We start from the raw sequence: 15118 nt of genomic DNA, 5'->3' as shown, positions 1-15118 counted from the left end.
CTTCTCATCCTTTCTTTAGTCTTGTTTTGTTTGGTTGGTTTTTTAAAATTTCTTTATTTATTTATTCATTCATGAGAGAGAGAGAGAGAGAGAGAGAGAGAGAGAGAGAGAGAGAGCTTTCATATAGTGCAGGGTGGCCTGGAACTCCTGATCTTCCTTCCTCTGCCTCCAGAGCACTGGGATGACTGGCATCCACCACCATGTTTAGCTCTAAACCTTTCTCTTCTCAGCTAGAGCAGGCTGCCAGAGAAACAGAAACTAGGCACAGTGCTGCATGCCTAAGGCACGCTAGAAGTGAAGGTGGTAGGATAGTGACTTCAAGGCTCACCTAGACTACAAGTAAGACCCTGTGTAGGGATGTAGCTCAGTGATAGAACACTTGACTATCATGCACAAGGTCCGAGATTTGATCCTCAGTACTATGAGTGACATCAAGAAAGTGAGGGAGAGAAAAGGAAGGGAAGGGAAGGGAAGGGAAGGGAAGGGAAGGGAAGGGAAGGGAAGGGAAGGGAAGGAAGGGAACATTAGGGCATAGAAATAGATCTGATTAGAGTCACATATTCCTTAATGATGAGGATATGTTCTGAGAAATGTGTCATTAGACAACTCCATAACTGTGCAAACATCACAAAGTATATTTACACAAACTAAGGTAGCTATGACATCACTAGTTAATACGATCTTATGGGACTATCATGTATGTGGTCCACCATTGACCAAGATGTGTGCCACACAACTATATTATCAGGATGAACTGTGTAACATTGCTGTTACATGACCACTTTTGGCTTACAGAAACAATTATCTTATATTAACTTATGATTCTACAAGACAATCAGAACATAGCTACTGTTTATTGATCAACTAGATGATGCTGCATACCCTGTAGTTTACTCTTCTCCAGAACCCATAGCGGTGGCTATTATCCTGATTTTTCAAATGAAGGACCCAAGACAGGAGAGGCTTAAATAACTTTCCAAGACCACACAGTTGTAGCAATGGGTAGAGTCTTAACTGGCTGGCTGGGCTGCATTTGCTCATCTGGACGCTGGTGTGCAAGGTTCAAGTCTCCCAGCTGCTGATAACTATGACCCCAGGTAGGTTTTTAAACATCTTAATAATCCATTTTATCATGGTAAACCCAAGTAAGAGTAAAAGGGTATACAGTAGCTTCATGGTTGAGAATGAGATAAAATCACCCCTGGAACATGCTGCTGTTACAACCTGGGACTAGGTGAGTGCTTACATGGCAGCTGTTGGCCTGATTCCTTTCTTCTCACTGAGGAAGGGGCTTCACTGAGGAAGAGGCTTCTGCTCCTTCTCATTGGTTCTTTTTTTTCTTTTTAATGACCCTTTTCTGTCATTTCTGACCTCTTTTTGGTGTTTGAGGCCAACCTGGGGGACAGTAAAATAGCAAGTGCCTGGGCCTCTAGCCTTGGGTGGAAGTTGACCGACTCAACGAGTGGGCACCCTCTTACCCCAAATTCCAGTCTTGAACTCTGGTGCAGGTCTGCTCAGGAAAAACCTGTGGTGCTGCATGTGACCACTCCCCAGGGATCCAGCACCCAGAAAAGCTCTTCTGAACTGGAAGCATCTTCTGAGAGCCAGGATGGGCTGTCACCTCCAAGAGTGCCTGCTGCTTTCTCCTTGCTCTTCCAAACCCACCCTTTCCTCAGCTATGCAGCTCCCTGAAAATCATGGTTACCTTCAAAAGGGCTAGCTGGCTTTCCCCTGACTACCCTGCATTTCTCTTTCCTGAGTTTCGCGTGCAACTGTGTTGGCCTGGCCCTGAACCTTCTTAGCCTTCCCGGAGGCGCGCGTGCCCCCTGGAGACTCCCCCTCTACATCTCCCAGCGCTCTCTAGTCCTAGGGGGCACTAGTCCTACCCCACCCTTCGGTCGGGGTCTGGACCTGTTCTCCTGATGGGAGCCCCTGCCCACCCTCAGGAGAGCGCCTGCTCCAAGCCAGACGACGACATTTTAGACATCCCGCTGGACGATCCCGGTGCCAACGCAGCTGCTGCCAAAATCCAGGCCAGTTTCCGGGGCCACATGGCAAGGAAGAAGATAAAGAGCGGAGAGTGCGGCCGGAAGGGCCCGGGCCCTGGGGGACCTGGGGGAGCTGGGGGTGCCCGGGGAGGGGCAGGCGGCGGCCCCAGCGGAGACTAGGCCAGGTGAGGCTGGCTGGGAGTGGAGAGGGCAGTGGAGGGAGTTAAGGGTGGAGACCTAGGAAGCCCGGTGGGTGGAACCAGGCTGAGGATGCTCACCTGTTTCTCCCTTCCTCTTTTCTGCCTCGTCTTGGACGGAAGAACCGAACATTTTAGAAGGTAACGAATACAACCGTCAAGCAGAGGGGTGTGTAGGGAAGGATGCTGGGAGAGATGGACGGTACCCCGGCCTTTCGCCCAGCCGGCCTTCACCCCCTCAAGGAGCATGCCTGTGTACCTGCAGGCTTTCCGGTCCCTTGGGATGCCTGAGGCTGTAGCAGGGGCACTTGGACCCAAACGGAGACGCAGTCGGCCATCCTCATTCAGCTGCTTAAGTGTGGCAAGGGCCATGAGCACAGGCTGGCTCACTCACCTCGCGTACCTGCCGCAGGGCTCAGTTCAGCTCAGTGACCCAGAGAGGGGCCTGGGTGATAATCCCTGCCCTGGGATCCTGGCCCCGGAGAGGGGAAAGGGAGGGGCAGAGGGCAGGTTCTTAGACTTTCTCTCGCTTCAGTTCCCAAGGAGAGATGGATGCCGCGTCCCCTTCGCAGTGACGAGACTTCCCTACGATGTTTGTGACCCCCGCCTTCCCACCAACCTGCCAGCTTCAGGAGCCCCCTGCGTCCCAGAGACTCCCTCTCCCAGTCTGGCTTCGTCGCGGAGTGGCCAAGTCCGTGCCCTTTCAGTTAGTTCTCCAGTCTAGCGTGGTCTCCTTCTTCCGCATCCACGCCCCAAACCCGGTGCTCCCGAATTTTCCTTTCGCTTCTCGCCCACCTCTCCCGCGCTCAGCATGCAGCTCTGCCTCTGCAGCCTCCGTGCCCTTCCCGGCGCGTACTGCGGAGGGCGCCCTATGCGTCGCCCAAGTACACTCACTTAAAAAAGAATAAGCAACCAACCAAGTCCTTTCGTTCTGTGCGCAGCGAAAGGGGGCGCCCCGCGTCTCTTGTGCAGTTTCCACCCCAGCCTAGCCTCAGCCCCCTAAATCTGAGGCTAAGAAAGTGGGGAAGGGGGTTTTTCATGGTGTCTGATGCCCCTTGCTCTGATAGGAAGGGAGGTCACTATCCCACACCTGCCTGTCATTCCCTTTTCCTTCTCCCCAGCACACCCTGAGAGCTGCCTCTCCGGCTCTCCAACTGTTTATGCAAATACCACCGAGCGCCTGGAGGCTCGGTAGGAGGAGTCTTCCACGGCCCTGCCCCCGCTGGCTCCGGCCCCGCTGGGCTCTTGGGGCTGTGGCCGAATCTCCGTGTGCATGTGACCGTGCTGGGTTGGAATGTGAACAATAAAGAGAAATGTCCAAGTGTTCAGAGGGTACAGGGTGGTGGGTGGGAGGGATGGGGAGGTGAGGCGGCAGGCGGAGGGAGGCAGAGTTCGCCTAAGGCCACTACCAGGCCCTAGAACTTTTGATCAAACCAAAACCAAAGGCAAGGGCGGGTGAGGTGCAAGTGGACCTAGGTGAAACCTTTGACCCAACAGAACTTCCTGCTTACAGCATCATCTCTGGGATTTCAAGACCCTTCCTTCCCTACTGGTAGTACTCTTTGGGCCATCTAAACGAGTTCACCACACCAGCAGGAAAAAAAAAAAAAAAAGGAGGAAGACAACATGGTATTCAAGAGCTTTAATTTTTGTCATTCCCTTCATCATTCTCAGAGATCAGAAGTCAGACAACCATAGAGAGCTTGGACTTGGTGGTCGCCATAGTGCTGGCAGGTGAAGACCTCTCAGGGAGCCCTTTGCTATAACCTGCCCTCCTAGAGGCTTGCTCAAAAATCCCAGGAGCGGTGGCATCCTCCCTGAAGGAAACAAACAAATGTTTACAGAGGCTAGAAGCATCCTTCAGACAACAATCATCCTCTAACTCATGGACTTAAGTTTTACTATACATGAGAATTATCTGTGGGACTTTAATTAAAATGACTCCAGGCCCTATCCCCCGCAACCCCACGCACATACTTTGCTCAAGGAAGCATAGAGAGTGGCCTGAACCTGAAAATTCCTGGTGGGTCTGTCCAGGTCATCTGAAGGTCACACTTTAAGAAATGTACTGGGGGCAGGGGAAATGGCTCAGTGAGTAAAGTGCTTGCCTTGTAAGCAGGAGGACTTTAGAGTTGGATCCCTAGAACCCATGTAAAAAAGTCAGGCACATTCTTGTAATCCCAGGGCTTGGGGAATGGAGACAGGAGGATTTCTGGGGCTTGCTGGCCAGTCAGTCTATCTTATTTAGCAAGTTCCAGACCTTTGAGAGACAATTCCACAAAGTTGTTCTCTGACCTCCTCTTGAGTGTCACAGCATGCATGTCCCTTCACACAACATGAACACATACAATGTTAATAAGTTAAATAAAAATAAGGTGGATGGGGGCTGGAGAAATGGCTCAGTGGTTAAGAGTGTTTGCTGCTCTTGCAGAGGACCCAGGTTTGGTTCCCAACACCCCACGGCAGCTAACAACCATCTATAACTCCAGTTCCAGGGGTCTTGATGCCCTCTTCTGGCTTCTTTGCACAATGCATGCTCATGGTGCACTTAAATATATATATATATATGCAAAACACATACACATAAAATACAAAACAATTTTTTTAAAATAAAGTGGATGACATTCCTGGAAAGATACCCAAGGTTGTCCTCTGGCCTCCACACTTGCACCCATATGCACCTGCACACACACAAACACATACACATGTACTAAAAACAAAACACATTTTCTGAGTGTGAAGATCAAGAGAGCCGTGCAATTCATTCCCAGCTTGTGAACCAACTCCTCCACCCTGTGCATCTGGCCGCCAAATGCCAGACTAAGTAGCACTCCCTCCCCCTAGGCACCTTTAATGGCATCAGCCTGAGAGCTAAAGCTCTCATTCTTCTCTGCATTCACACCCAGCCCTCCTGCTCACCGAAGGTCACTACCCCTGTATGTCTCCTTGGGTTCCTTCTTCCTCTCTTTCTGAAATCTGATCAGGCAGAATGCAGCAACTGACAGCAGCAGCACACCCAGAAGCACCCCAATCAGAGTCCCAGCCACTCGGCCTTCAGAGGAGTCTAAGAAGAAAAGACCCTCAGGGCTACAGAAGTAGCTACCCACTGTCCAACAGTTTCATGTAGCATCCCTAAGCCCAGCCTTCCAATCAGACATCTACCCACCATCCCCTACCGGTCACAGAGAGGGTCAGCTCGCAGGAGGCACTGCCCATCTGGTTGCTGGCAACACAGCGGTAGGTGCCAGAGGAGGTCAGGGAGAGATTGGTGAGAATGAGCTGACCAGACACTTCATCTAGAGAGAGAAGAGGAAGTGTGCTACCACTCATTTGACTCATGGACTCACCGTGAGCCAACCCTACTATAAGAGCTCTATTCATTTCATACTTAAAACAGCCTGGCAGAAAGGACCCAGCCTCATTTGATTGGAGGGGATACTGGCCAGAGAAAGGGAGTAATTTCTCTGAGAAGACCCAGAAAGGAATTCTAAAGCCACTGCAACTTCTGTCTCCCCCCGCCCCCAGAGCTGCCTTCTTGGAGGTAGGGACTGAATATACAGGAAGGGAATGATGGAACTGGGATGGGGTGCTTACTGGATGACATCAGATCCTGGATGGGGACAAAAGTTTAGGTCACTAAACCTACATTTTCTGGGGTAGCTCTAAGCTGGCCCAAGTGCTTTTCTAAACTCTACTTTTGCCTAGGAAGGAAAAAGAACACATCAGGAAGTGATCTAAGGGAAGAGGTCTGCATGGATAAAGGGGTTTACTGGGGTGGGGGTACAGAGAGAGGAGAGAGAGAGAGAGAGAGAGAATATCTGGAGCCAACAAGAAGCCAAGATGCTATAGTTTCTAGATATGACTCCAGGGAAATCCACCAAATGTTTAAGCCAGTCCATGGTATGCTCTAGTTGCCTCTCTGCAAAGTTGGGAAGTGATTCATAACCCTTAGGAATTCTTTAAAATGTAGACAAGGAGGAATCAAAAGATTGCCCCCTGCCTTCTGCACTCTTCCAAGCTATCAGGAGGACATTTAGCTTGAGAAATTTCCCAAGAACCCAACCACAGGCTGTACAGGAAGACAAATAGGAAGGGGACAATACAAGGAAGAAGCAGGGAAGGCAGAGCAGTCAGTCGCAGGCCTCATCAGGGAACTAGTGATGTCGGGTGTGGCCTTTAGAGAGGAGATCTTAAGGCTCCGGTCCCTCTTCTGATGCCCCACACCCCTACCTTGAACCATGCTGCCAGGAGGAGGTGTAGGAAAAGATCCAAGGTGTACCCAGTTGTACACTGGTTTGGGAGCACCCTCAGAAGAGCTGCATCTTAGTGCAGCAGAGCCTCCCACAGAGGTCGACCCACTCTGGCTGCATAAGGGGTTACTGGGGGCCACTGGAAAAAAACACAGAAGTACCTCAGCAGTCCTCCAAACCAAGGCCTATTAAGTGCTACAATTCTGCCAAATGGTGGTCCTCTTCTGTCCACACCACTGCATCCCCAAGAAGTGATTTCTACTGTTGGGAATTCTGAATATTAGAAAAGTCCCCCTTATACTGAGCCAAAAATCTATGTTACTATAATATTCACTCATTGGCTCCAGTTCTTGCCATCTGGGCCCATAGGAGAAATTAAAGTCTCTCCTTCAGATATTTGAACACAGCAGTTATATACCACATCTTAGGTCATCTCTTTTCCATCTAAACATCTTTTCCGCTTTCAAAGTTTCTTGTTGCTCACCTTTAAATGGGCTCTGACTTATCTTGTGGTAAGCTCTGAACACAATGTAGTGTTCAATTATAGGGGTTTTGTTCCTTTAATGGCCACTTCCTTTCTCTACAGCTGGCATTGGGAGGGACAGAATCCAAATCTGAGATACCAGCGGTGATGATGAAGCTAGTGGGGTATGACTCAGATCCCCATATATGGGAATGGCGCTTTCTCTCCCTCCCTCCCTCTCTCCCTCCCTCCTTCCCTCCCTCCCTCTTTGATACTAAGCCCTAAGGGATATACTGTGGGTGGTGGAGTTGGAATATGACCATCTAGATTAGAAGTCTTGGGATGTACTTTTTCTTGAGGCCCCCAGTGCAGCTATGTGCTTGAGCTGAAAATTGGGACTTGGGGAGCTTTAGAAGGGCCAGGACACACTTACAGGCTAGGAGGGTAGCTAGTGTGTCTCCAGCCTTCCTTACCCAGTACAGTGAGGTTGATTAACCCCATCCCACTGGTGTAGAAATCTGGTGGGTTGTTAACTTGGCAGAGGTAGGTTCCAGTATCTGAGGGATGGAGATCAGCCAGCTTCAGGGTGGCCACCCCCCCTGTGGGGGGGTTGTGGAGAAGGCTGGCCCGCTCAGCCTTAGAACCAGTGGGATACAGATGGCCATTGGTGAAGTACAGGATCTGAGAAGAGGCAGAAGACACACATGTCCCTTTTTCTGCCCAGCAGCAGCAATTCTACAGTGTTTCAACATGGAGGTTGGTCTGAGTCCCTTCTCTGCCAGTTAGGGAAGCTGACATTCCTCTGTGGCTTAGACAGGGAAGGGGCAGAACAGTACACTATCAACCACATCACCCCAGGTTCAGTGGGTTTAGCAACTGAAACTGGGGCTGCATTAGCATTGGGGTGCTGGATACAGGAGCTGTGACTGAAGGAGAATGCAGGGCTACACAGGCCACAGCCCTGAGATACAGGAAAAGCCCAGGAGCACCCCGTTCCCTCCTCAAACCTTCGACCTGGGTGGATCCTCTGTCTTGTCCCTGGCCTACCCCAGCAGGCACAGTTGCCCTCAGCTCACCGGCAGGGATGTAGAGATGGGCTTCCCAGGCTGCACAAAGCTCCACTCCAGGGCGAAGTTGTCTCCCACCGACGTGCTGTAGGTGCAGCTCAGTTCGGCTGTCCCTCCCAGAGGCCTGCTCAGCGGCTCCGTGGGCACAGTCACCTCCACAGCTAGCCCTGGGACTAAGAACGGAAGGAGGCAGGGACCCCAATCCCGCTGATCTGAGCACCCCCAACCCTGCCGCAGCACTACCCCTCCCACAAGTCAATTCCTTCTCTCCCTCAAAGCCTGAGGTTTCCGGGAGGAGGAGCCCATGGCCTAGCCCTATTTTTCTGGGTAAAAGATCCCAGACCGGGTCAGGTATGAGGATGTGTTGGCAGGAAAAGGAAAACAACAGTCCTGCGGTGGCAAATGCTCAGGTGGCCGAACTCATCGGTGGGCTAGTTCGCCTCCTTGCTCCACCTTCTGGGCCTTCGATGCCCCCATCCCAGCCTGGCACAGTGGCTCCTGGTCCCGGGGCCTGAACAGGCCCTGGCCCTGCTCTAGCGCTGGTCCCACCCTCCCGCCGCCGTTCTCCTCACCACTTAGGTTTAGGAAGCCCAGCAGGGCCCCGCAGAAGAAAGGCCCAGCCAGGACCCGGGCCATTCCCAAGACTTGTCTCCTGGCCCTGCTCTCTGTTGGTCTGTCCTAAGATCTGAATCTAGGGAAGGGAGCACCCAAAGGGCAGCCGCCTGAGCTGGGCAGGAGCGAGACTGACTATCTCAGAGCAAACACAGGGAGAGGCGGGCACCCTCAGGTAAAGAAATGCTCCTCCCTCCTCCAGGCTTCATTCTGGAATTGCTTCTTCCTCTTCCTCCCAATTTCTGAAAGTATCAGGCCTTGGGGAAGGGGCTGAACTGGGGTGGGCACCCTAAGAACAAAGGTTCAGATTTGGAGTTCTGCAAGGAAGTGTCATTGGTAGAAGACTTCACCTTGGGGCTTCAGGCAGTGAGCATGCGGGCCAGGAGACAGCCCTTTCCTGGACCTTTCAGAGATTCTTGTGACTTCCCAGGTTCTCTTTTTACCGCTACCTGGGGTAAGAGTTTCTATGTAAACCACACCTGCTTCTTCATTCCCAGGGCCACTGGGGTCAGATAAACTGAGATCTGAAGGCGACACCTTGGTAAGCAAGGGCAGAATGATATTGGGACATAAACCTGTGCCATATCCTATACCCACCACTCCCTCAGTGGACAAGGAGCAATAGTACCCAAAGGGGTGGAAGGCACGTTTGTTAAACATTCAGTGGCATGGGAGAAGGAACAAGATTCCTCTCTCCTGCCCAGGAGAGGAAGATGCAACAGAATGTGTATGGGGGGGGCATCAGAGCTCCAACAGAAAGTGCCCCAGTCGTCTTCTGGGTGATGCTGACTGGGTTAGGAACTCCTCAGCTTCAGGCTCTTGGTACCGCCCCTTTCCATATGACAGTGAACAACCCTTCCAAAGGCTCTAGAAGGACTGTGCTAAGCCAGTAAGCTCTGAGGTCATGTGAAGCCTCCCTCCTCACTATACAACCTGGGTAGGTAGAATCCACTTTGCATCCTCCTGAAACTCAACTTGAGAAGTCCTAGTTGGCAAAAGTGATTTGGTTCCTGGTCCATGCAAATACAGTGTATCTTTATTGAAATTTTCAAAATAAAAATAAGAACACTGATTTCAAGTTAGTTTTTAAGATGTCTTCCCTGTCCCCTGTTCCAACAAAACCCAACCAAGCCAGCAGGACAGGTTATATTAATACAGGGAACTGGAGTGGAAGTAAAGGATAGCTTTGGGTAAAGGTGGGGTACAGCTCAGGGGACCAGGGGCCTCACTGAGTGGCAGGCTCCTCCAGAGCCTTTGGAGGGTTCAGTCTCAGCAGCATTCAGCTGGCTTTTTAGGGAAAAGCAGGGAATAGGTAGAGGGGTGTCGGGTGTTGTGCCCATCCCCCTGACCCCAATACCAGATCCATTTCCTTTTCTACTTTAACATGGACATTTGGTCTTACTGAGACTTAGTTTTCCAACAGTAAAGGGAGGTGGGGGCAGAAGCCTGGAGGTCTTGGAAGGTTGCTACCTTCCCAAGACTCAGTCCTCTGTGCCATAGGTGACCCTTACAGGGAGGAGAGATACCAGATGGTTTAGCCAATGACTGCCTGGGCCATCACACGAGAGACCCAACCTGAGTCTGGGCAGGTACCATCACCGGCACAGCACCCATTCGGGTCAGAGCAGAGGAAGAAACTCCACCAGGGTTCAGGGATACTGGCTGAGGGTGGGGCGCATCTGTCCTGGGCATTCTTGGTGAGGACAGGGCCTGGCTAGAGAGACTAGGTGTGGGAGTAAATGCACCCGGCCTAGGAGGAGGAGCCTGGGATGATCGAAGGGCTCGTGCTGAGGTGACAGAAGAAAGTGTTCCATTCTTGGAGATTGTGTCTGAGCCCTTGGTCCAGGGCAAGGTCCGGGGAGCAATGGCATCCTCCCTGGTCATCAAATAAATAATGCATCAGAAGAAGGAGGAGGGTCCTACATGTTTATCTTACTGCCCCTCCACACCCACACTTCAACCCCCCCCCTAAAATCTTGCGTAGGAATGATGCAACTACTGCCCACTTTTCTATAAAATGGAAGAATCCTGAACTCCCAGACTCTGTGAGAGAAGTCAGTAGAACCCCCACCTCCACAGAGCCCAGAGGCACCTACTTGATATCATTGGCCAGTTCCTCCAGGGCCTTGCTCCGGCGTTGGTATAAAAGGACCAGTCCAGCCAGCAACACCAAGCCAACCACAGTGCCCACAATTGCTCCAGCAACCACTGCAGCATTAGATTCTGAAAAAGCCTTGTTGTCAGAGAGGGACATGGAACTGTTACTTATCCTCTCCAGTTCCACTACTCTACTGCTACCACAAGGTTCTCTTTTTCTCTGTAGAAAGCAGGTGGGGAGCCGTCAAGTAGAAAATGACACTGACCACCTGTTCACACCTTTGACCAGAGCCAATTCCCTTTCATACTACAATGAAGAATCTCAGCAGATAGGCATCCTCCCTTCCTGCAAAGCCATCCTTACCACTGACCACACTTCTTCACCACACTTACCCCTCACTGACCTGTGATCACTTCCAGGGTCATGTTGCACTGGGCAACGCCCACTTTATTATGGGCCTTGCAGACATAGACTCCAGACATGGACTTTGAAAGGTTGGTAAGCTTTAAGGTTCCATGGATGGCATCTGTGGACACAATTTAGCTATTAGTCCAAGAACTTTCCCATTAAAAAAAAAAAATCTGCCTTGCTTCTGGAAGGTCTTCTGTGATTCTCTGAGAGTCACTGCTTATCTGTAGCCTGATGGGGAGGAAGAGTGTGACAGCTAATACCATGGGCCCTGCAGACAGGGCTAGATTGATGCCTGCTCCATTCTGACTCCTCAGTGTCCCCAGATGATATCTGAAGGGAAGTGATAACACTGAAAAAACAAAACCAAAACATCACTCTTACATTTGTTTCTGAAAGGGGAAGTGAGGGAACAGAAAGAACATTAGACTAGAAAAGCTGGGAGCCTGCACACCCTATGTGGTCTCCACTTCTTTATCTGTAAAATGGGGGAAATCACCTGCCTGGTGGGATTGGAAAGATTATACAGACTAATCTTTACGACCATTTGGCTGCTTATGGAGCCTAATCTAAGTTCTTTGCATGTACTAACCTACCAAAGTTTCACAACAAACTCATGCAGTAAGCACTATTTTTAAGTCTTTTATTATTATAAAATTGCTCACAAGAAGAGCTGGAGAGATAGCTCAGTCAGTAAAGCTCTGGTCAGCCAGCTTAGCTGAAATCAGTTGAGCCATAGATTCCAATGAGAAACCATGTCTCAAAAAATAAGATGAGTCTCCCAAGGAAAGACATCTGAGGTTGACCTCTGGCCTCCACATGTATGGGCACGCACACATACATGAATAAGCACACACACTCAAATTATATTTGTGGAAAAAAGAGTTCAAATGAGGCTGGAAGTTTAGTTCAGTAGTAAAATGGACGCTTAGCACGTACAAGACCCTGGGTTCCATCCCCAGCACCAAACAAATAACAAGACCAAATGAAAAGTAGAAAAATGGGAAGCTGGAGAAATAGCTCAGTGGTTAAGAGCACTGGCTGCTCTTGCAGAGGATCTGGGTTTGACTCCCAGCACCCACATGGTGGCTAACAACCATCCATAACTCTAGTTCCAGGAGAATTCGATGCCTTCTTCTGACCTCCTCAGACATTGCACAACACAGTGCTTACATACATGCAGACAATACACTCACCCACATAAATGTAATAAATAAAATACTTAAAAAAAAGAAAAGCAGAGCCGGGTGTGGTGGTGACCCTTTTAATCCCCCACACTTGGGAGATAAACACAGGTGGATCTCTGTGAGATCAAGTTTAGCCTGGTCTCCATAACAAGTTCCAGGCCATCTAGGAAACCCTGTTTCAAAACAGACAAAAAGTAGAAAAAGGGAAAAATTAAAATCTTTATAGCCATCACCTCTATTCAATAGTTATTAACACTTGGCCATCTTTATACTATTTCCTCTTCTTCCCCCACTGACATTTTGAAGTAATATTTCAGGGCCAGTGAGATGGCACAGTGGGTAAAAACACTTGCCACACAATCCTGGCAACATGAGTTTGATACCTGGAACCCTCATAAAAGTGGGAGAGAAGCTGGGCGTGGTGGTGCATGCCTTTAATCCCAGCACTCAGGAGGCAGAGGCAGGTGGGTCTCTGTGAGTTCAAGGCCAGCCTGGTTTACATAGTGAGTTCCAGGACAGCTGGGGCTACAGGAAGACCCTGTCTCAAAAACACACACAAAAAAATCTTCTAAAGTTATCTAATATTTCATGTTTAAATATTCTAATTGCTGAGCATAGTGCTATAATCCCAACACTCAGAAGGCTAAGGCAGGAAAGGAAGATCCTTATTTTGAGGCTAGCCTGGGCTATATAGTAAGACTTTGTCTCTAAAGAAAGCAAAAAAAAAAAAAAGGATTTAAGGTCTGCTTTACAAGATGGAGTCCATACCTGACACTGATATCAGGCTTATGAACCTGTGGCTAGAGATGTCACAGGACATAGGGGAGTGCCTACTATTATTATTTTGCTAAATAGACAATATTAAATGAACTCCTAGTGATTTATTGTTATACTTACAGATTAATGTAGCTCTTAACTCTCACCAGAGAAGCTTCTTCATGCAACAGATGATGATTAGCACAGAGACCCACAGCTGGCTAATGTGTGGAGTGCTTAGCCCTGAATAAGACACATATCAAACCTCTCTCTCCCAAGGCTCAAGGTTCATTGTGGAAGAAGAGGAAGAAAGATGTAAGAGCCAGAGGAGGTGGATGACCATAAGGAAACACAGTTTTCTAGATGGCTGAGCAGCTGCCTATATGAACCCACAGCAACAGAGAAATCATGCACAAGTCCCACATAAACTCAAGCCAGACAAAATCCCAGCATGGAGGTGAGGAGGTGCGCAGGAGGCCCCAGCCCTAGCTGAGGAACTATTGGCAACTGGTGACTGCTGGGAGAGAGACAGTTTTCCTTAAGGGTATAATACTGGCTATACTGACCAGTCTCTGGTGCATGTACTCACACCAAAGGGTATTGAAGATACAGTCTTGACTTGATAGGCATATATATAGATACATATATTTCTCAGAAATCAAGCAGGGAGTATAGGGGGTGCCAATGGGGAAAAATGTTAGAAATGTGACCCAATGGTAGAGTGCTTCTCTAACATGCACAAAGTCTTAAGTTCAATCCCCAGCATCACACACACAAAATTCTCCTAAAAGGTTTTCTTATAGATAATATGTATGAACCAGGGCTACTGACACCTCATTTTACAAATAAAGCATGGGAGCAGAGTCACAAATGTGTTGAGTGACAGAACTGGAACCTGAAGTTCCAGCAGTTTAGATCAGACCTCAGTAACAGTACACTGTGTGTGGATGCACGAACATAGAGCCTTCACCTTATGACATCTTTCTGGTTCTCTCCACATCTTCCTCATCCTCTTCTCCAGGCCCTCCATATATTGCCTCCCCTTGTCACCCCAGTCTGTGAGGCACTCCCCTCATCCTTTCCCTTCCCCAGCCGCCTTCTCAGTGATCTCCAGAAATTCCCTTACCTAACGTTGGTGCAAAGAAAATCTGGGGGGATGAGCCCATCTTCTCCCACTGGTACTGTGCAGTAGGCTTGTTCCTTGGGGATTTGCAGTTCAGGGTCACATTGGACCCCACACGGGGTATACCCTGGAGACTGCAGGATGGAAGGGCTGGAGGAACTGGAGGAGGGAAGACAGGTTAAAAATCTACACCCAAGGCACCCACATGATCCCCTCCCCCCAATATTGTTTTATCATTCCATGTCTTACCCCCCCCAGGTCTGACATTCAGCCCCCTGGGAGTGAGACCAGCCTGACCTCCCTTGTTGGGATGGGGAGGGACCCAGAGGAGGGACCTGGGAGTGTATTCTTCTTACTCACTCAGCACTTTGAGTTCTATGCTTTTGCTGCTGTGGCCCATACTTGTGGCACTTGTGCCTAAACTGTCTTGCACATTGACAGAACAGCGGTAGGTTCCAGCGTCTTTTTCATGGACGGCCTCCAGTCTCAGGGACACATTCCTTGTGGGCATGGAGTGGACAAGAGATACTCCAGGTTTGCTTGACACAGCACCATTGATATAGGCCAACACCTGGTAGGGACAGCAACCTGTTACTATTCTGTGATGCATGTGCCCACCAGGCTCAGCCTGTCCCCCTCCTCCAAAATGGACCTCTTCACAAGCATCTCACTTGTACCCATCTTTCTTCCCTAAACCAGCTCTCATTTTCCTATCTCCTCACTCAGTGTCTCACAATACCAGGATCTTCTTTACCAGTCACTCTCATTTCCCCTGTGAACTATCTCTTCAACTCCTTTGTGGGATGTGTAGGGGATTATCATAGTAGGAGAAGAAGAATAATGTAAGAGTGCGTATGAAAGAAACTTAGATTGCAGGTTGGGACTTGGTAAGACTTGAAAGTTATACAATTAGAAGCACATCTTAAAAAAAAAAAAGATTTTTCTTAATTTAAAAAGGCAGGGCTAGGA

The 15118-nt window shown here is 49.5% G+C and overlaps 3 protein-coding genes across 3 annotated transcripts in view; 1 reads left to right on the top strand and 2 right to left on the bottom strand.

Annotated features, from left to right (window-relative positions):
* Positions 1 to 3511, top strand: part of Nrgn (neurogranin) — a 7524-nt gene extending 4013 nt beyond the window's left edge. The window contains exons 2-4 of the mRNA XM_008835097.2: positions 1947 to 2173; positions 2309 to 2326; positions 2721 to 3511. Of these exons, the coding sequence (XP_008833319.1) occupies positions 1947 to 2168 (222 nt within the window). The 3' untranslated portion in view covers positions 2169 to 2173; positions 2309 to 2326; positions 2721 to 3511. The remainder of the gene's footprint in view (positions 1 to 1946; positions 2174 to 2308; positions 2327 to 2720) is intronic.
* Positions 3512 to 3812: 301 nt separating this feature from the next.
* Vsig2 (V-set and immunoglobulin domain containing 2) lies at positions 3813 to 9497 on the bottom strand. Its single transcript, XM_008835107.3, has 7 exons — positions 8538 to 9497; positions 7975 to 8132; positions 7372 to 7579; positions 6416 to 6574; positions 5362 to 5481; positions 5105 to 5249; positions 3813 to 4002 (listed from the first exon to the last, which is right to left on the bottom strand). Exons 1-7 carry the CDS (start codon positions 8599 to 8601, stop codon positions 3870 to 3872), a joined length of 987 nt encoding a protein of 328 aa, XP_008833329.1. The 5' UTR covers positions 8602 to 9497; the 3' UTR covers positions 3813 to 3869.
* A 94-nt stretch (positions 9498 to 9591) lies between these two features.
* Esam (endothelial cell adhesion molecule) overlaps positions 9592 to 15118 on the bottom strand; it is a 10600-nt gene continuing 5073 nt past the window's right edge. The window contains exons 3-7 of the mRNA XM_008835094.2: positions 14510 to 14720; positions 14153 to 14308; positions 11079 to 11201; positions 10674 to 10800; positions 9592 to 10453 (exon numbers count right to left, since the gene is read on the bottom strand). Coding sequence (XP_008833316.1) covers positions 10135 to 10453; positions 10674 to 10800; positions 11079 to 11201; positions 14153 to 14308; positions 14510 to 14720 — 936 coding nt within the window. The 3' untranslated portion in view covers positions 9592 to 10134. The remainder of the gene's footprint in view (positions 10454 to 10673; positions 10801 to 11078; positions 11202 to 14152; positions 14309 to 14509; positions 14721 to 15118) is intronic.

This window comes from Nannospalax galili, unplaced genomic scaffold (assembly GCF_000622305.1).
Source record: "Nannospalax galili isolate Female #2095 unplaced genomic scaffold, S.galili_v1.0 scaffold690, whole genome shotgun sequence".
NCBI lineage: Eukaryota > Metazoa > Chordata > Mammalia > Rodentia > Spalacidae > Nannospalax > Nannospalax galili.
This window is presented reverse-complemented; position numbering and strand designations above follow the sequence as displayed.

Excerpts from the sequence above, each read along its gene's own strand:
- Vsig2 (XM_008835107.3), bottom strand. The coding sequence starts at position 8,601 with ATGGCCCGGGTCCTGGCTGGGCCTTTCTTCTGCGGGGCCCTGCTGGGC. Across the intron at positions 8,133-8,537 it reads GGGCTTCCTAAACCTAAGTG|GGCTAGCTGTGGAGGTGACT; the intron begins GTGAGGAGAACG and ends TCTTAGTCCCAG. Across the intron at positions 5,250-5,361 it reads GCTGACCCTCTCTGTGACCG|ACTCCTCTGAAGGCCGAGTG; the intron begins GTAGGGGATGGT and ends TTTTCTTCTTAG.